Below are 27899 nucleotides of genomic sequence, written 5' to 3'. Positions count from 1 at the left end.
CCACTCCATAAGTCACCCACTGAAGAGGAACAGGCACTGTGCTGGCACCAGGAGCTGCAGAGCCTCTCCTCCCATTGCTAGAGCATGCTGTTCCTCTTCAGCTATTTATAGATGGAGTTCAAGAGGCTGATAGGGTTTTGAGCTCTGGAACAGCAGCACACCAAGGAAAGGCTGAGTCTGTCCATCCTCTGTTCACTCAGACCTAAGCACTGATAACACCCACTGCAGCTTCATGGCCATGCTCCAGATTGCTGCTGTCTAAAAATACCAGCAGGTAGGACTGGGTCCAGTTCAGCTGGGAGAAGGGAGATGTTTCCCTTCAGAGGAGCTAATAGCTTTGGCTTTCCTGAGCACTTGCCCTGTGCACTTTGAGGGCCTCAAATCCTGCCAGTGCATTCTTGGAGCAGGAAGGGATCAGTGGGAGAGACTTGAGATTTACAGATGCAGGTGGCAGAAAAGATGATCTGGTAATAAATTAATCTGGATTCCGGAAACCAACGACTTCGTATCTGCATGATTCACAGAAGGGAGCAAAAAGGGAGCTCTGGCTTCGGGATGGATGACAGCAGTTCCTGGAAACCCTTTTTCCAGGCAGGCTGCCTGCCTGCAGCGGGCGCACCGTGCAGCAGGACCCCCGCTGCCGCCCTCTCCTGGCAGCCTCACCGGCAGAGAGGTTTGCATGCAAGACATCCTTCCCAGCAGCAGAGTTTTCCCAAGCAAATCCTGCTTGAATTGCAAATCCATCTACTGCCCCTGCTTGAATTGCAAATCCATCTACTGCCCCGTGCTCCCTCTGTTGTTGCCTTTGCAGATGTACTATTTTAACCAAGGCATGCTGACTTTTTTTTGTGTTCAGCCTTGCTTGCTCTTACTCTGACTGAATCATTAGGCTGAACTTCAAAACTTTCCAGAAAGAGCCCATAAACACTGCCTAGGGGAAAAGAGGCAGCTTTCTATCATAAAGACAAAAGACAACAGAGTGGCACAGAAACAAACAACTGCTGGCAGAAGTCACAGATGGGAAACTCCCTACGTGCCTCTTGGCTTGTAAACTCATGTCAGCTCCCTTGTGAAAGCATCAATTTCTGCTGAAGAGCTGCTGCTTACCAATAACAGATATTTTTGACACCATCACTGACAGAACCACCACCTACCAGCTCAGGTTGTCCAGAAGTGCTCCAGGGAAGATGTAAATGAGTGTGACAGCGTAGAGCTTCACCTTCGAGCTTCACCTTCTCACAGAATCACCAAGGTTGGAAGAGCCCTCAAAGATCATCAAGTCCAACCTGTAAGATATCCCACAGATATGGTCTATAGGCAAGACACAACTTTGCATTGAATGGCAGAAAGTGGCTGAAGACACTTCTGAAGCCTTCATCAGCTGGAGAAGGTCCACACACAGTGCAGGTTTTTGCTCATGCCAAGATACTCACTCCCATGGAGGTGGCTGCCATACATTACAGCACATTTTATTCCCAGGGCCTGTAAGTAGCAGTCACACTACAGAGCCTACATCTGTGAGAGGAAGAGCTGGAAGCAACCTGCATTAAGAGAGGAATGAAAAGACTGGTTGTGGTTACACAGAAGATCAAGCTCATAACTAGGACTAAAGCACAAAGGTCTAATTCCTACTCTTCTGAGCATAGTAGAGTTGTAGAGAGGCAGAAAACAGCTGACAAAGGGATAAGTAGTAAACCAAATTGAATGTAAAAGCTTCAGTAAGTTTTCTTGCATTTTAAACAGCAGGTTTCCAGGGAGATACTTGGCAGGGTGTGGGAACAGCAGCATAACTTGCAGCTAAGGAGCTGCTGAGTAAGCTGTAGAACAGAAATACAGATGAGATACTTAAGAGTCATTTTAGAAGGTCAAGCTGCAGACTGACCATCAGCAAGAAGTTGCAGGATACCCTGTAAACAAGCACACGACCAGAACTCACTTGGAACTCAGCAGCTAAGATCACAGTTGGTTACAAATAGTCCAGGAACAGTTGCACTGTGCAGTAGGCAGAACCTGGGGTGTTTGTTGTGCAGCACTTCAGGCAGTTTGCTGAGCCTTCTGCAGGAAGACAGGCTGGGAGAGGAACTGGGCACCCAGGTGAGTAGAGAGGCAAGTCCCACAGGGTGAGAGCACCTGCAGCTTGCCATGGAGCTCTCCTGGGCACAGCTCTGGTGCTTTGGTTGGCAGCCTCTCTCTGCACTCCTGGGATGGCAGCAGGGATGGCAGAGTTCTTCCATCTTCATTATGATCTGTGGGTGCCTTTTTGTGACAGGTAGATGATCTAGGAATGAACTCTGCACATGACCTACCCTTCAGAAGATGCCCCAGCAGAACCAGCTAATCCCATCCTAAAACTGCTGCTACCTTGCTTGCAACAATCTCGTAACACAGATCCATGCTAGACTCATCTGGCTCACAACTTCTTCCAGACCACATCATCCTGCGGCTACCTAGAGCATCCTCCATGATCAAAGTAACCAGTCATAAACTTACTGCCCCAAGTTCAAGGATGCTTGTTTTGAAGCAACTTCTAAAGCCTGTAATCTTGAACAGCACAGAAAACAGGCTTTTAATAGCTTTACGAGCTCATAAAGACAAATATCTTCTCCCAAGAATAAACAGACAGAACATTCCACTCCTGCTCTTAAAACAAGAAGTTGCTGTAATGGAAGGGAGTGGGGGTCCAATGCAACTCTCCAGGGAAAATAAGCTATGCTAGTTAGGGTTGGGCTTGCCTACAACAGCTTGCAGGTTGTTGCCTGCCAGCTTGCTGGCTTTGCCCTCTCCCACCAGGAGGAATCTGTGCCTTCCACAGATGTTTCGTGAGCAGTATCCAGGACTTCCTGATTAAACAGTGGATGTGACCACCTCCTTCCTCTAAAAATGGTACTTCTAACTGTTTCTGCTGTGCAAAACTGAGGCTTTAGAGGAAGGCTACTTGCTGTAAAGTCCCTGAACACTTCCTACTAACTCTTCCTCCCTTAACACCACACAACTTCTCAAGATGCTAGTTAGCCTTGTGGACAGTGACAAGAAATTCACTGATTTTTTTTAGCAACTGAATAATCTTCCTCCCAGGCCTGTACAGGATAGACACCAGACTGGAGCTAGAAACCACAGGATTTAATTTCTCTCCTCAAAGAGCTGCAATGGATACTTAGATATGTCTGTAAGCACCCCAAACCTTACTCCTTGTACACTCTAGCAAAAATACTTTGCATTTTAGAGAAGCCTCTCCCTAGGGAAGTAGCCAAGTTTTCCCTTTTATCTTTGGCATGCTGGGTTATTGAAATTGCAAGGCAGATCTCTAGTAGGAAGCCCTGCTGTTCTGGGGAAGAGAATTCAAAGCTCATACATCCAGTTCAGGCTCTCCCTGGGGTACAAGCATTCATCAGCACTGAACAGGCAAACCTCGTTGCAGAATCAACTGCTTCAGCCACTGTTCTGCTGAGGCAAACCCTGTGCAGCTGAGTTGTGAAAGAGACAGCTTTGCAGGATGAAGTGAGAGTTTGAGATACAGAAATATTGGTGAGTACAGAGAAATGCTGTCACTAAGATACCCTGATTCAAGCCTCCCACTGTGTTCCACATGAAAATTTATAATCTCTCTGAGGTTGGTGCAGTTTAAGCACCTGCTCATGACTGCTGAGTAGGGAAGGGCTGAGCTCTGATGGGCACTCCAGTGAGAAGCCATTTCTTGTTTTGAGTAAAGCTTGGGGAGATTCAGCAATTCAGCCATCAGAGAAACTCAAATCAGTACAAACCAACCAAACCTCACCCAGCTTTAGAGCAAGCAAAAGCCACAGCTTAAACCATCTTCCTTCCCTGTCTCTTGCTTAAGTGTCTCAACAGCCTGGTACAGCCCCTGCCATACCCCAAGGTGCTCCAGCAGATACTGCCAGAAAGCTCTTCCTTGCCCCAGTGAGAAACTTTTAACTTGTTCTTTATGCTGTCTTGTAGGGCTGTAACTCACAGGAATGTTTTAGCCCAGAAAAGGCCTCCTTTGCTTTTGCAGACCTGGCCAAAGAGATCACTTGGAGCTACTGGTGCTGCCAAGAGCTTTTCAGATTAGAAAGTAGGTGACCACACCTGGAAACCTCCTATTAGCACATACCGAATTAGCAAGTCATCTGCCCTCATTTTCAGAGATGCTGAACACTGACAGGACACACTGTTACCTGAAAGTACTCAGCACCTCCAGGGAAAAAAAGAGCCAACCATTCCTAGAAGCTTGATGTAGCTGAGGACTCAACATTTCCAGTGATGAGTAAGAAGGACAAACAATGTTCCATGAAGTGTCTCAAGTTACGTACCTGCCAATGTAACTGATTCACACAAGAGGTGATTAAGACTTGCCCCAAAAACCTGCCAGATGTGACCTTTACATATAAGTGAGGAAAGGTTAACAACATTCCTAAGGAAAGGAGCTTGAGTTCTGGCAGAATTACTTGATGCCACGATGGCAATGCCAGAAGACAGGGAGATCACCAATGATTCTCCAAAAGTCAACGGTTCTGCACTGCTGTACAAACACCATGGAACACAATTCAGTCCAACAGCACTGGAAAAGCAGCAAGTACAGTTCCCAAGGCAATTCCAAGACACTACCCAGCAGCAGAAGAATCTCTAAGCAGGTGTTGCCAGCTCAACAGGCTTCATTACCTTCTCTTGTTGAGCTCAAAATACATCAGCACAAACTGGTGTCTCCCCTCCCACTTCCCATCACTTCTAATCCCCATGGCCACTACTGACATTCTAGAGGAAGGAGTCAGAAGTTTTGTACCAGTTAATGTTTCACCAGACTTCAAAATTCCTGGACACACTCAGTGAATGACTCAGACCAGAACTGGAGAGGTGGGAGATATGTAGAGACAAGAGAGTTGTTAGCCATTGGAATGGGCTGCCCAGGGAGGTGGTGGAGTCACAGTATCACAGTATCACTTAGGTTGGAAAGGACCTCGAGGATCATTGAGTCCAACCTATCAACACAGACCCCATGACTAGACCATGGCACCAAGTGCCACGTCCAGTCTCCTCTTGAACGCCTCCAGGGTCGATGACTCAACCACCTCCCTGGGCAACCCGTTCCAATGATGAACTTCCTCCTCACCTCGAGTCTAAACCTCCCCTGGTGCAGCTTGAGACTGTGTCCCCTTGTTCTGGTGCTGGTTGCCTGGGAGAAGAGGCCAACCCCTTCCTGGCTACAACCACCCTTCAGGTAGTTGTAGAGGGCAATGAGGTCACACCTGAGCCTCCTCTTCTCCAGGCTAAACAATCCCAGCTCCCTCAGCCTCTCCTCATAGGGCTTGTGTTCAAGGCCTCTCCCCAGCCTTGTTGCCCTTCTCTGGACACGCTCAAGTGTTTCGATGTCCTTCTTAAACCGAGGGGCCCAGAACTGGACACAGGACTCAAGGTGCGGCCTAACCAAAGCAGAGTACAGGGGCACTATGACCTCCCTGCTCCTGCTGGCCACACTATTCCTAATGCAGGCCAGGATGCCATTGGCCCTCCTGGCCACCTGGGCACACTGCTGGCTCATATTCAGGTGGCTGTCGATCAGCACCCCCAGGTCCCTCTCTGTCTGGGAGCTCTCCAGCCACTCCGACCCCAGCCTATAGCTCTGCATGGGATTGCCGTAGCCAAAGTGCAGCACTCGGCACTTGGACTTGTTGAATGCCATCCCATTGGACTCTGCCCATCTGTCCAGTCGGTCGAGGTCCCTCTGCAGAGCCTTTCTACCCTCTAACTGACTAACATCTGCCCCCAACTTTGTGTCATCTGCAAACTTGCTGATGACTGACTCTACCCCTTCATCCAGATCATCGATGAATATGTTGAAGAGGACAGGGCCCAGCACTGATCCCTGGGGGATCACTGTCCCTGGAGGGGTTCAAGAGGGGATTGGACATGGCACTTGGTGCCATGGTCTAGTAGTCAGGAGGTGTTGGGTGACAGGTTGGACTTGATGATCTTTGAGGTCTCTTCCAACCTTATTGATTCTATGACTCTAACAGAACAAGCTTTTACTGCATGTTTGCTGTGGTTTGATGCAGCCCATGCTGCAGTTTATTCAATAATCACCTCTCTTGCAGAAAACTGTTGAATAAAGCAAAGACTGCCACTCCAGACCCTCTTGAAAAGACAAAAGCCACCAAGAACAGTATAACAAGTCAAGTTTTAATAGATTTATAAAATTCATATATACAAAACAGTAAACTAAGTCACCAAAGCTATAAAATACACTTTGTACACATCACAATATAATTTTATCTAGTACACAGTTTTCATAAATTGAAACTATTACAGCAAGTAGCTGCTTCTATCATGGATGCTGTTTTGGTGCTAGAAGACACTTATGTGAGCAGTCTGGAACTGTGCTTTTTTTTGACTTGAGGCATTTGTCACCTTCTTTTAGTTTGTCACTGGGTTTTAAAGTACTTTCCTGTGAACTGTTAGAAAATTAAGGCTAAACTCAGGCCTTTCTTGCCCAATGCAGTGAACTGGTTTACAAAGAGAATGATATTGCATAGTATGTGTGTTACAATGCATAGGCACCAGAGAGCAAGTACATTGCAGAGTAAGAGATAACATTAATTGGCTTCCTAGCTACATGATTGTGTCACGAGATAACTTCTGTGTTTTGTCAGTTTTGCTTTCATACATACTGATTCCATAAACAAGACAACTCATCACAAGAGCAATAAATACTAGCCATTTGAAGTGGAGTCTCCAGAAATACTTTTTCACATCTATCATCAGTTTGAGCTCATTCCACATCCCAGATAACGAAACCTGTTCACTGGAAGCATGCTCATAACCCTAGAGAGTTAATAATGGCTTCAATGTGAGTGGGAGTTGGAACACCTTTCCAAACACAAGTCCACCAACCACACTTTCCAAGCCTCATGAACTACCAAAAGATCATTTCTCTTCCACATCCCCCTTCTCCCTGCTATCTTCTCCCAGCTTCTGTGCCCAACCACCTGCATAAAAGCTCAGCACAAGAGACTGGCAGGAAGTCTTAGCAGAGAAGCAGTGCTACTCCCAATCTTTTACCTCCCTCAGAAGATGCTCTCCCAGGTCCTACTTACCCCCAAGTTTTGCTTTCTGTCAGCTGTAGCTTTTATTCAAATGATGGGAACAGTCTCTCACCCAGCCATTCCCTCCCAAACACTTCTCCCGCTCTGCTGTCTTGAGAAAAGTGCAGTAGCTGTTAGAAAGGAGTCAGATGCACTGCCTGGCCAGGGATCTGCAGACTCTATTTTAGCAGAAATGGAGTTTTAGCACCCAGTTACAGACAGTTGAAGAGAGATTTACAAAGGAAGAGCGTGCAGCTCAGCAGGGCCAGCCTGGCCGGCCAGCTCGCCGCTGTTAATTCACAGCCAATTGCTCTCTGGAGTCACTCAAAGCTTTTGGGGTCAATGCAGATGGCATTGCACTTCCATACAGCCAGTTTTTGAGCACCATCACCTTTTGGGGTATGTTTAGAAAATAGCTCCCCTCTCTTGCTCCCTTCCAACATACTTTGGCTTCTTCACCAGAATGCCCACTTTGGAAATCAGTGCTGCTGCTCTTTTCTCTCTGACTGTGAACACTTTCACATCAGACAGAAGATACAACCCTCAGTCCTATGCCAAGAGCTAGGTTGTGATACAGTCAGTCGAGCCAGGCACAGAACCACTACCACTGACAATCTACCTCCATACTCCCCACCCAGTAAGAACACAAGCATATCAACACACACACTTCAACACTGCTTTCCAAATGCCATCAGAAAGAGAAAACAACGTCAAGAATCAAGCTGAACTCTCCAGCCACCAAGATGAGCAAAGAGACAGCATTACTTGGTGAGCAGAGCAGCAGTTTCAGCTCCAAAGAGCCTGGCTTCACTCATTTCCATCTAGGTAAAAAAACAGCTTAGTGTTAAAACAAAGAAGTGCCCACTTCACAGCACAAAGCAGAGATCACCTCAGCTAATCACAAAACAGGCAATATTAAAAAGCACTAGGTCTTGCCAATTACTTCCTCACTAGGCTAGACAGTCCTCACCTAGAGCGTGTGGAGTCAGTATGACCTCAGGACAAGTCTGTCCCAGACCATGCCAGTCTTCCATAATGGATGCTCCCTAGAGATCTGTTCAAAAGTCATTTACAGAAGTAGGCACAGATGTTTTATAGCTGCTACTGAAACACCCTACCCACCACTTTGTGTTACAGAATTAAGAGTGTACTGAGGTAAAGAGTTGGCAGTGCTATATTAGACCTCCTGACTACACCACCTGATTTTATACTAGAAAAATGACATAGAAAAGAGGCTTCTGCTAAACTTAAGAGGAATCAAGGTACTTCTCATGATGAGAGATCAGTGTTTGGCTTACATGACAAGCTGCCCTGTGTGGATGTGTTATTGCATATGGTGTTTGTGTCTCAAGCTGGCAAGCATCAAATGGTCTATCAACATAGTAAGTACTCCTGAAAATCTGATGGCACAAGCAAAGCTAAGTCAGGTGTCAAAACTCACTACCTGAAAATCCTAGGGGCCTTTTACAGGAATCCTGTAGGTCCCTGCAACAGAATGATGTGGTTCCAGGAGAACTGGAGGCACATACATAGAAAAGACTTCAAAAAACCATGAAGTTAATAGCCACAAAACCCAGACAAAGGCAGCAAAGGGCTTTCCTCCTAAAATGATACTCTGTGGAAGGTTGCTGCCACCAAAGAAAACTGCCAGCTTCTTCGGTGGTTCCATGTCTAGTCTTTTAATATCTTTAATTCTACATTTAAGTAACCAGGACTGGTGAACACCCTGAATACCCAGGGGGATGGGGGCAGGGGGGATGAAAGGATGACACACAGACAGGATGGGACATGCTTTTCAAATGCACTGTTTTTTATGTGAAAAACTGTAGCTGTGCTAGGGGGAATTACATTTGTCTGCAGTGACACACAGGTGAATTCTTCTTACTCCATTTTACTACTGTTTTTCTTCCCCCCCATTAGTTTCTCCACTCTGTGCTTATCTGAAATTCAGGCTTCAGTTGGCTCAGACAACCTGTGGATGGTCATCTTCAGGAGCTGCTTCATGTTTGCAACATGCCTAGTTCTAGGTTTTACACAGCAGTATGTAAATAAAAAAACCCCTAAATACATTATCAAGTCAAATCTATGCTGCCATAGTAAATATAAGATCAATTCTTTGTGCAAAACTGGAAGCATCTTTGAGCTGTAAAAATGGAGTGATCAGTAATTTCCATTCTGTAATTGAGATTGATTGATTTTCAACATTAAGAACTAGTTAATTCCTTCGAAGTTACAACTGCCTATTACATGTGTCACATACAGAAAACTATTCTTCCTTTTGATTCCAATTCACCAAGTCATCTTGTAATGCCACCTAAGAATTGTTCAGAGTGACAGCACTGTAATCTGAAGGAGTACTGACTGACAAGCTAGAGGAGCTCAACACCTGTTTGGAGGACAACAAAGAAAACCAGTATTTGAGACATTACTCCCATTTTAGGGTTCTTTTTCTACTTAAATGGCAAGATTAGATGGGTCTCTTCTGCAAGCAAATGCTGCAAGCACTTCCTCTCTTTGTCTTTGCCAGACAACCTGCTTACAGCACCCGGCCACTGGTCATTGACCTGTGGGTGTCAGAGAAGGGACAGCAAAAGGCTGCAGTAGTTGTTCAAGGTCTCCATCTGATTATCATCCTGCCTGTGACCTATTTCCTGAACAGCCAAATGAACAATAAGCCTACAAAGTTAAGAAGAAAAAAAAAAGATGTTCTCTCCAGCTGTGTTTACCTGCAATGTTCTTCAGGATGTCACTTGAAGTTTTCTATTTGTTTCTTGTAAAGAGGACTAAGCAACTGACCAAGCCTGTCCTGAGCTGTTTGCACAACCCAACCTAACCTAAGTTCTGCTTTAGTAATTAACTGGTTTACCATAACATGATTTTCTGGCTTTATTACACTACAGCTTCCCTTGGAAAGAACCAAACACAAAGCTCTTCAGTTGGGGCAAGATGTGAAGTGTATTTTGCAGAGAAAGGGGCCACCTAAAAAAAAAAACAACCACAAAAAAAACAAGCCCTTTTTACTCACAGGCCAGATCCTCTGCAAACTTAAGAAGTGCTTGACTGCAAGAAGAGTTTGCTGATATTGGGTTCCTGGTGTGAATCATCAGTGTCAGTCTGACAGAAGACAGAGCCTACAGAGCCAAGCTACTGATTTTCATCTGCAGTCTACAGCGTCACGCTTAGGCCTATTTAATTCATAAAAAAGGAGAAAGGCAAGAATGGGCTAGAGGTGATCAAACTGGTTCCATAAAACTGATTCAGTGTGCAAAACTGCTGTATCATACAACAAGAAAAAAAAGCTTGAGAGCTCAATATGAGATACCTCATGCTGTTTCTTTTCCAGGTGCAGATTAAGTAAAAGTTGCATTACTAGCTCTGTTCAAGAGTTTTAGATCCGTAAGGTAACTAAGGATACGAACCCATGGATGGGCACGAAGAGAAAAACAGAACAGGAAATTCCATGCCTCCCAGGTAAAACTACAGTAGATTCAGACATAAAACTGAGGTAATTCTTGAGAGAGGGAAAAAAAAATACAGTTGAAAGGGAATGTTTAACTCATTTGGGAAAACAAGCACAATACTAACCCATCTAGAAAGTGTAGTGAAAGAACAAAGCTCACAGCAAGCGAGGAAATAAAGCCAAGTCAACCTAGGAGTCAGGTCAGCCCAACTGCCTCCCCTTTCCCAGTCTTGTGTGAAGTGGAAACCACTACAAAGAACTCCAAGAATATCTGAAAGCTTTGAAAATAGTCTTAATCTTCAGCCCAACAAGTGGGTCCAGCTAAGAAAAACAAACCTGATGAGTAAATGTGTTTGCATCGCTCTGCCGAAACATTTTCTTCTCCAATGTAATAATCCTAAGCATTTCTCCCCCATCTGAATGCTTGAGTCACATAGCATTCTTCCCCTTCAAGGTTAAAAATGAATAAATATTTAAAAGACAGAGTTGGTCCTGGCAAAAATAAGACTTGTACAAGGAAGCTAATTCCTGTTTAAGTTTGCTCAAATTTAAGTTAGATTTCCCCCATCTGTAACTTTTCAGTTGCTCCTTACCTCAATACTGAGCCTGTTACGCAGCACTGAAATGGCTGCATCCTTGCCACTCTGAAGCCTGCACAATGAAAGCCAAGAGACTGCTACATTAGGAAATGACACAGAAATACTGATATGAACATCTGCAAGCTTCAGAGGGGAAGAAAGATTCCAGATTTTATCCAAATTAACATGAAAGGACAAGGGAGCAGGGCTTTTTTCTGACCGCCTTTCCCAGGGGGTTACCAGCTGAAGTCAAATGTTGCTTGTTTTGACATTTGCCATCACAGGATCAAAGAGGAGAAGAACTACTCCAGGGAATCTGCTGACTCTTTATAGGTAGGAACAGCCCTTCAGGTTTTATTCTTGGATAAAAGCTGTGACAAAAATTGCACAGTAGATGTTCAAAAGTTACCTAGAAGATAGATAGCACTACAATGCTGATAGAAAAGGCAGATCTTCAGTTTGTCCATGTACCCCACTGCAGTGGAAAAGATCTGATATGTCTGTACACAACAAAAAGGCACCTGACAGTTAGTTACAGACAGAGCTAGGAAATGAACAGTTCATATCAACATTTCTCATAGCCTCTTGCAGTTTTACACACAACCCACTGCCCCCAAATGAGCAACTCCAAACTTGACTGTACCCAGAGTTCTATGTGCATTACTACAGGCTAAAGACCCCATTAAGACACAGATTAAAGGCTAATTATACAGCAAGGTCTTGCTGTCCAAATACATCAGTGCAGCTGTAAAACTGGGATCTCTAGGGTGTTCAGTCTTCCTATAAGGTCAGCTGTTGGGAACTAATCAAGCAGCTGCTGCACTACCAAAACCTTTGCTTAAGAGTTTAATCAGCTTTCCAGCTTTTGAAGATAGATAGAGCCCTGTCATGCGAGACACTGAACCTTCACAAATGCTGCCAGCTGTGGGTGTGAGAACAGTGCTGAGTTTCCACAAAGTACATCTCTCTTGAGCACCCACTGTGCTCTAGCACAGGCTGCTTCACCAAGGAAATTGGTTTTCCTGTGATGTAACACCCCTTCACATAGTGCAAAATGAACCCTTCTCCACCTCAGTGAGGCCTCAACTTCCCATCCAAGTTACTCCAGCATGGATTTCCTTACACAGTTTTGGACTTTTGCCTCAGGAGACTCAAGCAAAACCTTCAGACAAGAGCTGTGCATCCACCTCGCTAAGTGGATTCCAGACCCTTGGTAAAGCTGAACGTGCACACAAGATCTGCTTAGACCTAAGGGTTACGAATGGAACTTCCATTAACGTTCTCTAATACAGCTGCCAACTTCATACTGTTGGATTAGTTTGATCAATTCAGCACCTCCAAACTACAAAAAAAGGCAGTTTGTACAACTAGTGTCTCTGAAAAATGAGCATATTCATTTAAAACAACATGTCTTCCACACATGGTCTGTCAGAGATTTCTTTGTTTCCTAAGAAGGCAGAAGGTGGTTGTGTTATTCAGAACCTACCACGGCCACGTTTCAGTAGTGTTTCTAGTCCAAATGATTCAGTAGCTAACATCCACATTTGACTCCTTCGGCCTATAGCTCCTCTGTTTGGACTGGCTAGTTTACAGCACTCCTGAGCCAAGTAATTAGCATGGGTCCTACACCACATGCAAGGGCCATAAAGAAAGGACAAAAACTTTGATCTAACCCTCCAGCAAATTTTAACAGATCATGGGCCTGCTCTCCTTCACTGCAACATAATATCCTTCAGGTTCTCTTGAAGGATGGTGTCCTTCACGGCATGAAACACGAAGCGGATGTTTTCAGTATCTATGGCAGTGGTGAAGTGATGGAAGAGAGGCTTACTACGGTTCCTCCTCTTTCTGTCAAAGCACTGCACCAGGTAACGCTGAACATCATCTAGCCTGTGAGGGTCGCCTTTGAAGTCCGAGAAATACTTCTTAATGCTGACAGTCTTTACCTTCTCTACCAGAAGATCCATCTTGTTGAGGAATAGGATAATAGAAACATTAAAGAAGAGCTTGTTATTGACTATTGTCTCAAAGATATTCATGGATTCCACAAGTCTGTTTGTGCGCCTGTCTTCCATGAGAACCTGATCGTATTCGCTGGAGGAGACCATGAACAAAATGGAAGTTATCCCATCGAAGCACTGGAACCACTTCTGACGCTGAGACCTCTGTCCACCTACATCCACCATCTTGAAAGGTATTTTTTTAATGATGAAATCGTGCTCTACTATCCCCTTGGTAGCTTTTCTAGCCAGCAAAATATCTTGCTTGCTGGGGAAGTAATTCTGCGAAAGAAAGGAGAAGAATGTCACAAAAAGTCCTTCACAAACGCTGGTTAATGAGAGGAGAGGGAAGCGATGGGGAAAGCCATCAAGATCTTTTTAATTAATGAGCAAAGGATGAATAATCAGCTTCAACATCAAGCCCTGTCGACCATTTACCTCAACAGAATGGTAAACAGCTACTGAGGATCCGGAGACATAGGAGAATAAAAATACAGGGCCAATGCCTTTGCTGAAGTTTTTATCCTTCCAGCCTCTCATTTTCAGGCTGAAGTCTATTTTGTCATTCTGACATTCTTAGCTCCAGGGTTATTGCCATTTAGGTTGTGTTCAGTAAAGCAGATCAAGTCATTACTGAAAGGATTTAACTTTTTTCTAAATCTAGTTTTTCACAGCTCATTGCTCTTACATCTTGCAAGCCTTAGCAGAAATAATTCTTTCAGGTTTGATGCTCCATGACCAGCAAGTACAGCAACACATTCTAACACAGGCTGTGGCCCAGCCTACCACTGCAGAGGACTTGTTCTTCAGAAGCTTAGCACTGTTACTATTTAGGAAAATCATCTCCCTTTTTTCCTCCTCTAAGTCTCCTGACAGTTATTTTCATTGCAGATGTTGAATCCTACCAGTGCTAGCATCTTTAACTTGGTACGGTTTCATTCTACTGCCTTCAGTAGCACCAGCCATTTGATCAAGACCAAGAGATCCAGAGACTGCACAGAAGGACTGATAAAATACGTGCAGAAATACAGTTTCCACGAACAGCATTTCTTCCAAACCCTACACTACCAGAAAGCATTAATGACAGCACCCCCAGGCTTCCAGCACCTGTGGTTTCAGAAAGAGAAGGTCTGTCTTACCAGCTGACCGATCCGATCCAGGTTATCCAGGAAGTATTTCACCGACTCACCCTGTGGAAAAGGAAAGAGACAGGAAGTAAGCTTGCTTCTAGGATAGCAAGTCCAGCTCCCAACGTGCACTGAAGTCTAATAGAGCAGTATGACAAGTGGAGGCTTGGACAGCACCCTGAAATACTTCAGGAGCTGGAACAACAGAAGTACTACATGGTTTAATGCATGTAAGCTGCTGATAATGAAGTGGAGCTGCCATAACAAACCACTGACAGGTAGGCAAGGTAGAGTTTCTTTTAAAAGCAATTCTCTGTTATGTCTAATAAAAGAGAGAGAGTAGAGATCTGAATAAATGCTCAAATCTAGTAAATCTTTACACTGAAAAGGAAGTGCTATTCAAGTCAGGCCTTTAGCTTAAAGAACAAGGGTTTCCTCAACTTGTATGATGAATGCAGATAATTGACACCGGGTGGGAGTGAAAATGAAACACATTCATAAAGGAACCAGTATGTTTTGTTTAAAATTCATAATAGTGAACAAAAGCACATCCTAGACTGCTTGGCATATCTTTAGAAAAGTGAAATATTTAAGTCACCCACAATTTGTGCTAATTGCAGCTAGAGCTTGTCAAGAAAAGAAAAAGGAAATGCTCTGAAAGGCTCTCTCGTTTACAGATAGTTGCTCTTTTAGACTCAAAGGGTTTTAACAATGGATTTGCTCATCTTCTACAAAATCCTTTAGCAGTTATATTGAGAAGATGATAAGCAATGTTTACAAAGAAAATTTATTCTTGTGTGAAAATAGAATAGAATAAACCAGGTTGGAAGAGACCTTCATGATCATCGTGTCCAACCTATCATCCAACACCACCTAATCAACTAACCCATGCAACCAAGCACCCTGTCAAGTCTCCAAAATGCCTAACAGGTTTCATGGGTTTGGTGGTTTTCTTTTTCTTAAACAAGCCAGCCCATGTATCATACTCAAAATCAAGTGCCACTTCACATTAGTGAATACAAGAAGCCCTGCACATACTTTACTTCTGGAGAGAAAACATCTTTGGCAGGGGCCCATTTTCCTTCAAACACCTCCCTTTCATTTGTTTCAGAGGAAAGTATTGTTGAGGACATGAGTCTTAACATTTGTAGCCATGTCATAAGAATGATAAACCAGGAAAATCCTGCTGCCTTTCAATAATCTTAGGCAGCCAAACACATTTCATATTCCAAAGATCAAGGTCGTGTCAGTAACAACCAAATTGATAGTAGGTGCCCTCACCAAGTCAGTAATTCAGAAAAAGAACATTCTCAAAATACCATCTCAGATTCCAAGAGCAATAAGTAAATTCTTAAACCACCCAATCTCCTCTACACTGTGGGCTTGGGACAGCAGAATGGAATTATTCCCTTCCAGTACAACTGTAAACAGATGCTAACTCTACATTTTATTTGGGAGAATTAGGCTGGAGACCAGAGGATTCAGTGTCCTGCACAACTACATACTTTCAGCATAAGGCACAGACAAAAAGGAGCTGTAGCTTATTACTTCCTAGCATCTAAAACCAGAGGTGTCTTTTCAGAAAGGAGAGAGAACACACATCTGCCAAAAACTTCCATGTATGGCAAAAGATTTAGAGTGGATTGCTAGCAGAAAAAAAAACACCTTACTTTTGGAGAGGGGGGAAGGTTTCCAAAGAACAATTGCTCTAAGAGCTTCCTTACAATCATGAATTTTCATAAGGTGAAAGTAATTTCCTGTATTTTTTGGCACTCCGTTCGATCAGAAGAGATACCATAGACTGCATGAGTAAGAGAAAAGGTCTTCCTGTACAGCATTAGTCATGTTCAGGAGATGGGAGAGCCCAAAAGGAAAGATCACTTGAAGCTACCAAAAAAAAAAACATCCCCAAAACCAAACAAACCCTATAGATACAGATATAAAATCCAATCATTCTCTCTGTTGTGCTTTGTCCTATACAATGTGCAGCACAACTGCAGATGGCTGTGTCCGACACAACTTGTTCCTATTTTCTACCCTGTTGCTCTCCGAGTCCTTGCCTTGTCCAGATACCCTCCCACGCTGAGCAGGAAACAGCTGTAAGCATGTAAACTGCTGGGACACACAAGTGAGTTTACCTGATTTACAGCTTTTGCCTCTCCTCATTTCCTGCCCCACACATCCATCAGTTTAACAGTTTGCACATTTATAAGAAGGTAAGAAAACAATCTGATTAACGAAGAAAGAAACCCCAAACCGCCACCGAACAACCCACGTTCATGGCTGCAGTGCTTTAGGGAAACAGACTTCTCCAGTTTCTTCTCCAGCTCTTCCTAACACTGCAATTAAACCAAAGAATTCATTCTGGGAAATAGTAACCAGTAATTACAAGACACATGGATAGCTGGGTAAACAAGTCAGGTTGCTGGAACAGGTGGGAACACTGCCTGCATGGCCTGACAGATCTGAAGATGCCTCAACATTCTTTTCTAGCACAGAATTCAAAGACATCCCCTACTTAAGTCAAAGAGTTCCTAGCCCAAACAATAAATCCCCAACAAGCTCCAGAGAAAAGCTCAAAATATTAAGGAAAGTTCAAAACATTCACAGCACACAAACCTGAAAGGGGGGAAAAGCAAAACCCAAACAAACAAAAACAAAGTCTGAAGCCCACATCACACACTCAAATTCCCCTACTTAAAAGATGGCTCCTTGGTTAAGTCCTGTGTCAAGGCCTACAGAAGTGTGGATTCAGTTCCAGCTCCACAGATTTCTTGAGCAACCTTGTTCTACATCTCAGTCTGATTCACAGAAAATGTGGTTGCCTCTGAGAAGCCCTTGGGGGATTTCAGTTCATGAAGCAGGCAGTGCAGAACAACTGCAGAAGGCACCAAGTGGCTTGATGAATAACTTAGCATGTATTTAAATGAGGAAAATATGGAAGCTCCAAGTGTCAGGAGTGGTTTGTGCTAGTATTCTTAATCAGAAGAATTGTATTAGCTGAATACTCCTTCATCTTTTAATTCTTGCCTTATCATCCAAGGAAAATAGATTGCAATATTAATTTAGAAGTCAAATTGATTTAGTTTTCTATCAAGCCACACTTGAATGCAATTTTGAATGCCAGCAATAAATTGTTATTTATGCAAAGCTCTCTCGTGTTTTGGGCATTATACACACATACAAACAAATACACATGTTTGTCTGTGTGTGTGTATAAATATCTGTATGCATGTTTTAAAGTTTATGAATTGTCCAAAGGCTTTCCACTCAAGGCAAAGTATTATCAAAATAAAGTATCAGCTGTCCTTCTCACACCAAGCTTTTTTCCTCTCTTGAAGACACAGACCATAAACAAGCTGGTTTGGCTTGTTCAGCACAAATTCTTAGTGTTTCTCCAGCCATTCAACTACATTCAAAAGCTGGCTTAGCACTTCAAATGGTCTCCTTTTCCAGATCTTAGCCACTTATTTCTGGTTCACTACCATGACTTCCTATGGAAGAGGCAGCAAATATTTGCAACTGATTCATCAGATACTAAAAATATCTTTAGGCAGACAGACTTCAATCACACTATTTTAATGGTTCTAGCATGAAAGAACACCTAAGATTTTTGAACACTGCAATCTATTTCCAGCCATGCTTGCAAGAAGTAAAATAGAAACAAAAGCTGAAGTTACTTATAAATATATTAGGAAAAAAAACCTGAAGATAATCACATCATGGAGTGTTCACTTGAAAACACAAAAAAACCAAACCAAAATGACAAGTCCAGGTCAGATGTGTCAACCTTTTACAGGCTGTGTCAAGAAAAACTGCAGCAGCTCAAACTTCCTCAGATCAACAACATTCACAAAAGACTGGTGAGGCTCTGTCTTTTCAGATTTACAGATGACTCAAATCTTCTTGTATGTCCCTGTTAGTAAACTATTCCCTTTCACAAAAATATTCTAGCAATATTAATGAATATTATTCCTGAAATCTGAAAGCCTTTATTTCATTTTAGCTGGCGTGGCACCTAGATAGAGAGCACCACTCTGTGACAGCCACAGCAAAGCGTGGCCGTGAAGCACGTCTGCATTGACATTTGGAAGTTCTATCAACACAGCCATCAATGACCATCATCTATTTTGCTGTAGATACAAACCAGCCAGCCTTTATTGTGGGGTTTGGTTTTTTTTTCATCCTCCTTGCTAATACATCATGATGTTGAAATGCTGTCTTCCATCCATGCCCTGTGTTCTCTGGGACAGTGGTGGGGGAGGGAAACGTGACCTCCAAGTTATGAATTTTACATTATTCGGCTACTCCTTTTTAGTACACCAGAGCACAGTACAGGCCATTAACCTTCCTTAGCTTCTTGCTCACCACATAAGAGTTACCACAAAGGCCTGGATGATTCATCCTCTCACTGCTAATCTTGTCTCCCTCTGCAATACATATCCTCTGAGTAACAGTTTTGCCAACTGGGACCAAGTGAAGGAATAAGAGATGCTGTTCCCATTGTTCAGTAGGATGAGTCACTGCACATCTGGGAACTGGGGAATCAAGAAACACAAACAGAAGGCCTAAAATGAGCCCACAAGTTCCACAACTCAGCATCACTACTGGATTATCCTTTTCTTCTTAAAACTGTCCTATCTGCAGTATAACATTGGGTGAAGCCAGAGAACAGAGTACAATCTGCTTAACAACCGACTAGTGGAGAGGTGAAATCTAAATATATACTCCTGAAATAGTGCACTGAGATTCCTCTTTTATATGCTAGACTGTATTGAAAACAGCATTCTCATGAAGAAAAAGCCACAAAATAAAGTAAGTTTCTATTCCAGACATTTTGCACTGTATGAATGTCATCTTAATATTAGCTCCAAAAAATAACTAGGAAAAACTCACCATAAAAAGACCTAATTGAATTTACATCCCCTCAGGCCAGATTCATCTTTACACAGAAATAGTGTTGTAACTAATCTGGCATCATTTCCTTTGCCATTGATAACCTCACTGCATAAGGCTAGGAGAAAACACTTGGGCAGGGATCCCAAGAAAAGAAATGCAGACCAGATTGTGTGTAGCTTGTTGTAAAACACCCACAGAAACTCAGTCATAAGAAATGCTCTGCAAAGTTTGAATTTATCAACTTGTCACTTTAACCCTCAGCCAGTTACTCAAAGTGACAATTGGTCAGGTCCCAAGTGACAGTGAAATATCCCATTGTCCAATTCTCCAAAACACAAGCTCAGTTCAAAATTTTCCTTCTAAAATGCAGTTCCTCTAAATCCTGCTCTGAAGTAAAAAGACACAAAAGGGAACCTTCTGTTCCAAATTGGCTTTTTTCCTTTCCTTGTCCCAAGGCCTTCTTGACATAACATTAATGTAGCCCTTCCTGATCGTTCTGTCTCTAGCTGCTAAATTTAGAGCATACAATTTAAGGTAGACCTGCCAGTCTTAGCTTGTTTCAGATGATGAATGGAAATGTTAAACTTCAAGGAAGCACATAATACACATCTAACAAGATTCCCACAAACACAGCAAAGCACATGGAGAAAAGGGCACTGTAACTACCACAAATTGGAGCTGAATATGCAAGGCAAAGGCAACAGTGACCCCAGTAAAAGAACAACCATGTTTGTATCCCACCCTTCATCCAGGAGTGGTAAAACATTTAGAAGCAGGGTTGAGAAAGGGAGGAAACACAGGAGATTCCAGAAAGAAGCTTCAGCTTCTCCTAGCCTTCAACCTCTGAGATCTCAGATACAGGATGGACTTAAGCACTGACACAATTTCATACACAGATAGCCATGTACTCTGCCACTAGGACTGGCAGAGACACAAACTGGCAGAATGCAGTGCTGATGCAATCTTGCAAGTGAAATCTTTGTTTTTCAGACAAATAAGACCTCATTTTTCCAGGTTTCTTGGGATGCCAGTCCCGTTGACTGTAAGGGGTTTGAATGTTAGTGTCAGACATCTAAAGCAGAGGCCCAAGGGAAGAGCAACGTTAGTATCACAGAAGGGTAAAACAGCCAGCAGTTATTGAAAAGATGGTGGAGACATTAGGTCAGCAAAGTTTTTAAGTAGTGAGATTAGAACCCAGAACCTCACCAGAGACAGAACACACTTTTCTTAGTGCACACAAGCAGCAGGTTAACATCCTGCCACTGTACTGCATACATCCTTGGCAAGTGAGCACCATGACAGCTCCTGTCTCTGCACCCTGCTATTGTCCAAGAGAAATAGTTATCCTTCACAAACTCTGAAGGCCTAGGGTTACAATTCTACACCTACAAACAAGCATCTCTCCCTCCCCAAGCCTGCAGGCTCTTCCTGCAAAGTATTCCTAAATCTGCCCTTCTATTCAGCCTTATTGGTAACAGGGCACGGACTTACTACAGCCAGAAGTGTGTTCTCTTCTCTGTGACAGCTGATGAATTCAGTATTATTTTCCAAGGAGATAAGCAAGTCTGTGCTTGTTAAGAATCCAGTCAGAAGGATGCTGAAGTAGCCTAAACTGCCCTGAAATACTGATGCCCATTCTGCGCCACAGTTCTGTCCTACAGATATTCCACATCCTGTCTGGGCCCTGAAATTTATTGACACAAGACAAACATTAATTTTTCATTCAATCACCACTTTCAAGGCAGAGACTAACCACTTCTCTGTATTTAAGTCATAGAGAATTCTAACTACCAAATCTCTCTAGTGTTCTTTAACTTCCTCCTTAACAACAGACCAAGTTACTGGCTCCCATCCAACAACTCCAGTGCTTATCCAAGTTGCTGCTATCTGTACCCTGCAAACATACCAACTATAAAAAAGTACTATTTGGTTCCAAGCTTCTTCTAAAAATGACCTCTCTTTCCTACTGCCTAGTTGTACAGTGTAGGTAGCAGATATTCAGGTTTGAAAATAGTCTTAACATGTATTATTTGTCAGTTCAGTACAAACAGGCCATGTAAAAGAATCTCTGCCTGTCCAAGTCAGGATGGCTGTCTATAAACTCGCCCAACATGACACCTTGGCCAAACTGTAGGCTTCACAGCACATGGATTAAAAAGAAAAAGCAAAGTGATATTTATTTCATGTTAATCAAAAGGTCTAGGCTAATCTGAGCTCCCATGATAAGCTGCATGGATCCCTGAGATGGAGTGAAATTCTAACCTCACTGCAAGGAGCAAAGTCCTTGCGGTGAAAAGAACTCCTACACCTTAGCTTCTCCAAGCAGTAAGATACAGCAACTCTTTCAGAGAAGTGCTGCAAGGAAAAAAGTTACTTTTTAAAATGAAACGCTGGGTGTTTCTACATCAAGGGGCTGAGAGAAGTGACTCCTGATACTATGTTAACAATGGTGTCCATTTGTCTCATATAGGCAGACCAGCAACAGGGCCTCAAGGAGGAAAGGAGTTTTCTGTTAACAGACTAGGGCAGGTTCATCCCACACTGTAAGCTTCAAGAAACATTAACAGAAATGCCTATTGTTTTGATTTTACTCCTACTTACTGTCTCTTCATCCCTGCCATTTCTGCTTCACAGATTTACAATGACCAGAAGAAAAGCAGGTGCAAACCAGTACTGGCTACAAACAAAACACAGAGGCACAGTGCAATGCAAAAAGGTTAAGTTATTGCCTCCTCTTTTTATTTCTAATTCATTCTAGAAAAATCCTGACCTAGACTTGCATGTTAGCTACAGTGATTTAACATTTCCTAAGCTTTCCCTGACTAGCAGCTAGCAAGACTCAAGGAGGAGGTGCAAGGGGATGTATACCCAATTCATGTGGCAGAACCATGGTTCTGTTCAAACAAAACCCCATCTGATGACTGTACCCAGCATCAGCAGTGTGCCCAGCTCACACGCACGCCTCCTGGCTCGAGTGGACGACAGAGCCAGTCATAAGCAACCCATGAAAGGATTCCTTCCTGTTTCCCTGCCAACTGTCTGAGCGAATACATTGTCTACAATTGCTGCCAGAACCCTTTCATCTCAAACACCGGAGGTTCTCTGTGAAGTTGAACTAACACACGCCAGCTCGACTTCTCATTCCAAGCACAGCCAGCTAAAACGCACCAGAGAAGGCAGCTGAAAGCAGCAAACTTGCCACAGTTAAAAGAAAGTCCTGAGCTGTAAATGGCAGGATGGGTCCAAGGTTCTCACCAATCACTAGCAAATTATCCTATTTATCTCAGTGGGCAGCTGCCACACGCACAAAAAGAGCATTTCCAACTAGTGCCTCAGTATTTAGAAGCAACTGGGTGTTTTCACAAGTCACCAGGAACGATGCACAATGACATTATTATGTGACCCTAGTGCAACACTTTTTCAGCAGCTCAGTATGCAAACCTGAAACTTGGCTTTGTTTACAGAAGCCATCTGCAGCACTAGAATAGGCATTGGCAAAAAAAATTTTATGCTATTACCTTATGAATTAAGCCAGTCAGCAGTGCCGACTATCTGATCAAGACTAAATCACAAGTTTACCAGTGAGTTTCCCTTTCAAATCTTATCAGATCAAGGGATGGGAAGTAAATATCTTAGATCTTGTGGGCTGAAAAAACAGCTAACACCAGCTATGAGAGAATGTTGAGCTTGGACTTTTCCATGGCACACGGCCAGCTGGAAAGCAAAGCAACTTGAATGCACTTTACAACAGGCGTAACCTTAAGTATCTTGCAGTACAATGCTTCCTACTCCACTTCTACACCAAAGCATCTGTTGCAGAGTGCTCTAATGCTTTGCTTTGTATGGAAACATCATCTCAGGCATGGTTTACCGGAACTTTTCTGCATCTGTTGCTAAAAGGTGCCTGTAAGATTTGGGAAGAATTGCTTATCCTTCCCATTCACTTAAAAATATGGGTTTAAAAACAATTCTCTCACTGGGGTTGTATCTTGCAAGATTCAGAAAGCTACTTCATATTTTAAATTAGATTTTCAGATGCAGCTCAGACTGAGGTTAATCTTAGTTGCACTCAGGTGTGCTATTTAGTAGCTTGATTCCTATAAAAGCAAGTGTGGAGGCAGCACTATAAATTCCCTCTTAATTCCCCCTTGCTTACATTAGCCTGAAGTTTTTCACCATTCCCATTACCTCAGCACTCAGCTGAACACAAGGCTTGCAAGCCTGAGGGATTCTTCCAGCCAGTTTCCATGTCTGACTTTCAAAAATCATTTGCCCTAGAAACAAACCCTTCCTTTTGCAGCAATAGCTTAGTATTTGTTTGGTCTCAAAGAGTGACCAACTTTGAGCTATGAAGGCACCATTTCTGACAGCTGTCACTGTGCTTCCTCTCCCAGGGACTTCCCAAACCAAGGGAATTTCACAATGCATACTAGCCTCCTCTCAGTACTGAGAAATTGCTCAGCACCTTACACTGAGACTAGTGCTGCCTTCTATGAAGTCTGACCAGTACAGGCATTTTTAACTCTCCTAAATCACTACTGATCAAGTTACCTCATTCCTTAGTTCACATCGGGTATGTGAGAAGGTTTCACCCAAGAAGTGACTGCACTCCCTATAATCTCATCTCCTCTGCTCCAGTGCCAGTCACAACATTGCATGTTGAGTCCAGCACATGAGTGATAGGGAACCTGAAGCAACCTTTAGTGATCCAAAATAAGCTTCAGCCTCTCCACCCAATCAAGTCAAGCTTTCTCTGTGATCTGATCTAGAGTTATCTCAAAATGCTTCAATTTATTCACATCCAGTCACAACACAGCAGCTCTTCCAAACATACTCTCCTGTACTGAAGGTTCCTTGGCACAAGAAAGGGAAGTTCTTCCAAATTTGCACTTACACCTTAGCACTATTGATGCTTCAGTACGAAGATTAAGTAACCTAAACTTACTTTAGAATCTGCTCTGTCAAAACATTCAGGACTGCCTTTCCTGCATTTTTTTCCCTTCAATACACAGAACTCACATCATTACTTTCACTAAAACTGGAATGGATTTACCCAAGCTGAAAATTAAAGCTGTTCAGGTACTGATCCACTAAAGGATCCAACATCCCTGAGCAAAGGCTCACAAAGGGAGATGGGCTTGGTAACTGCATGAACAACAGCTGTATTCATGTGCAGTTCCATCCTATTTTCATGTGCACCTACAGCTGAGTCCTTTCTTCCCCTTTACTCTGCTCCTCAAATACTGCATCCAGTTTTGGTGTCCCCACCATAAGAAGAGCACAGAACTGTTGGAGAGAGTCCAGAGGAGAGCCACAAAGATGACCCAAGGGCTGAAGCATGTCTGCTATGAAGACAGACTGAGGTAGCTGGGGTTGTTCAGTCTACAGAAGACAAGTCTCCAAGGGAACCTTAGAGATGCCTTCCAATAACTGAAGGAAACCCACAGGAAGGCCAGAGATGGACTTTTCATAAGGGTGTCCAGTGACAGGACAAGGGGGAAGGGTTTTAAGCTGAGGCAGAGTAGGTTTAGACTGGATCTTAGGAAGTTCTTCAGTATGAGGGTGGTGGAACTCTGGAACAGGCTGCTCAGGGAGGCTGTGGATGTCTCCTCCCATGGGGTGTCCCAGGCCAGATTGGATGAAGCCTTGAACAACTGAATCTAGTTGAGAGGCACCCCTGCCCATGGCAGGGAAGTTGGAGTAGATGATCTCTAGGATCCCTTTCAACCTAAGCCAGGCTATGAATTCTTACAAAGCTTGAAGCTCAGGTCTATTACAGATGACTTACATAGAGGGAAAAAAAGCCTGCAAGTGATGTTCAAGTCTTGTACCAAATGGAAAATTTTATTTGTATTCCCCCTCATGTGCATCTGCTTTATACAAATTAAGAACTGCAAGCATCTGACAACAAATCTAAAGATGAAATAAGCAAATTAGCTTACAACCTTAAGGCCTCATCCACAGATGTAAATTAATCAAGACACAGTGGAAACTGAAGTGGGTTTAATGAACTTCTACAAGCTGTTGAGCAGACTGGCCTGTAAAAAAAACAACCCTAATTAAGGCCCTGGTCACATCCTACTGATCTGCAGAGAGGGGAAACAGTCCAGACACGTGGACAGACATCTGAACTCCTTGAAAACTAGAATGCATGTGCTGGACTGGGATAGAGAAGAGAGAAAGAGAGGATACAGTAGGTGGTTCTTTTGCTTTCTGTCCACATCCAACATCATTACTGATTCACTGCTGTCCTCCAACCAGAATGAAACTAGATGGATCAAAGTCCTAAATGTGCTGAATTCAGAGAGGGAATGAAATGGGAAAGAGTTCTATCATGAAAACACTCTTTTTAAAGTCTGACATTTCACTGAGTTTTCCACAGCAGAATGAAGTGAATATCAAGGAAAGCAACTCAAATGAAGAGGTTTTGGGGGTGGGGTGGAAAGCAGACCTTCTAAGGACAAACACCAACAGTTTGTTCAGGAGTAAAGCCAAGTGAAGCACAAGTCTGCCACAGTCTGAACTGCAGGAATCTGTGTTGTATACAGAGGAGACATTTGAAAGGTGTCAATAAATTACTTCTCAGAGCAACATGTTTTCCACTTTCTCAAACAGAAAATCTTGCATGATGTTTCCAAACACTTTCCCTCCCCTCCCCCCAGTACTAAGTCAATAATAGAGCAAAATAGGTTTACTCCACAGAGCTGCTTTAAGTACTGCTGCAAATTCATGAAAAGGTGGAGGCCAACACTGCCTTCTGTGAGTCCTGGTGGACAGCAGGATGACCATGTGCCAGCTTTGTGCATCCTGGAGTGCATCAAGAAGAGTGCGGCAAGCAAGTCGAGGGAGGTTCTCCTTCCCCACAGCTCTGCCCTGGTGAGAGTCATCTGCAGAGCTGTGTCCAGTTCTGGGCTCCCAGTTCAAGAAGGACAGGGAGTTGTTTGTGATGGAACAGCAATGGGCCTATGAAGATGAGGTGGGGACTAGAACATCTGTATTATGAAGAAAGACTGAGGGACTTGGGGCTCTTTAGCCTAGAGAAAACTGAGAGGTGTGTGTGTTGGATCTCATCAATGTTTATGAGTACTTAAAAGGTGGCTGTCAGGAGGATGGGGCCAGTATTTTTTCCACTTCCTGCCCAGTGACAGGACAAGATGTTTTGGGAGCAGACTTGCACACAGTTCCATCTGAACAGGATGAGAAATTTCTTTAGTAGAGCACTGGAACAGGTGGCCCAGAGAGGTGGCACAGTCTCCATCTCTGGAATAATCAAAATCCTGCCTGTACAACCTGGTATGGCAGAGAGGTTGGACTAGATGATCTCCAGAGGCTCCTTCCAACTGCTGTGACTCTGCCTTTGTCACAGAAAGCCGCCTCAGCTCGTGCAGGTCCAGAAAACAGAGCAGGAGGCTATTGAGGTAACTTTACTTTTTCTCCTTTGAGAAGACAACCTAACAACTCTGCTGCTTCCATTAGTGCTCAGTTAACAGCTGGTTAGCTCATGGCAGTCCTCAGTACTCCTGAAGAGGTATCTTCTAGAACATATCATGCTCAGATGCATCCTGAAGTCATCTAATCTATGACAGCCTCCACTGTTGCACAGCTACACTACCTCAGCTGCTCTTAGAGACATAGGGGTTGCACTCTCTCAGATGAGCTTCCCAATTTACAGTAGAACTTCCAAAATCCAGTTATGCCAACAATAAGCAAGAGCAGAGTGCTAAGCAGAACTCCCTAAACCACCATTTGTGATTACTCTATCACCAAACTACAGCCCAAACTAAGCTCTATCCTTGCAAGACTCAGTGAGTAAAACATTCTGTGTTTCAAGGCAGAGCAGGCTTGTTAGCAAGACAGGAGTAGGGGAAGATAAAAGCAAGAAAGTAGGTTAAAGAAAACTATAGTCTTTGCAAGAACTCATTGCACAAGGATCAAGATTTGGGTAGCTAGCAAGAACACAGTATAGCCAACTGAGCAAGTTATCACTAGCTATCCTACCTGTCACTTGCTTTACAGTGTTCTGCTGGGCACTCCTCTTTTAGACATGAGAGACTCACAGTAACCCACTGGCACTGTGACAAATTAAAAGCAAATTCAAATATCTCTTCTCATGCAACTACGATTTCCTCAGGAAAACAGACCTAGTTTTTGAGGTTTCTGCTTGTTTAACTGTGCTTGTTACTTGATCTTGATCCTACACAGCTTACTACAAGATATTCAGGAAAGCCTGAAAGCATTTATTATCCATTATCCTATTAAATTCAGTGGCCCCCTTTGAAAAACCCAAGCCTTAACCTCTTACTGGAAGACCCAGAGATCACCCTTGCTTGCTGTCCCAGTTCTAGATGGAGCGGACAAGGTCCAGACCATTATGAAAGCAAGCTGAATGACTACAGAGAGCACACAAATGAGGTGTAAAAGGCTGACTGGTCAAACTGGAGCTTGCCCAAGCGCATCGTCAGCACTGCTCTTCTGAGCACAGGGTGAGCCATGGCAGGGAGATGGGCTTAACAAAACCATTCACCTTCTTCTGCAGTGTCTTTTTCTTTTCATTTCCTGAAACCAGCCATGGGGTCAAAAAACTGCTATTAGCAAACAGCAGGCAGCAGGAACCCTTGCTTTTCTTTTTACACAGCAAAGTCAGTCCTTGCTGAATTTTCAAGTGGGGCACACAGCTTTAACACACCAAAAGCTCTGCAAACCCTTATTGAGGGAACACAAATATTACAGTCTCCATTTCAGCTAGATCTTTGAGATTG

The 27899-nt window shown here is 43.4% G+C and overlaps 1 protein-coding gene across 1 annotated transcript in view; it reads right to left on the bottom strand.

Moving 5' to 3' along the window:
- Window positions 1-6153: 6153 nt before the first annotated feature.
- GNA12 (G protein subunit alpha 12) overlaps window positions 6154-27899 on the bottom strand; it is a 46213-nt gene continuing 24467 nt past the window's right edge. The window contains exons 3-4 of the mRNA XM_068146649.1: window positions 14254-14304; window positions 6154-13396 (exon numbers count right to left, since the gene is read on the bottom strand). Coding sequence (XP_068002750.1) covers window positions 12827-13396; window positions 14254-14304 — 621 coding nt within the window. The 3' untranslated portion in view covers window positions 6154-12826. The remainder of the gene's footprint in view (window positions 13397-14253; window positions 14305-27899) is intronic.

Source organism: Melanerpes formicivorus, unplaced genomic scaffold (assembly GCF_026170545.1).
Source record: "Melanerpes formicivorus ecotype bairdi unplaced genomic scaffold, bMelFor1.0.p_v2 SCAF_14, whole genome shotgun sequence".
Taxonomy (NCBI): domain Eukaryota; kingdom Metazoa; phylum Chordata; class Aves; order Piciformes; family Picidae; genus Melanerpes; species Melanerpes formicivorus.
Note: the sequence above shows the minus strand (reverse complement) of the source record. Positions and strands in the feature narration are given on the sequence as shown.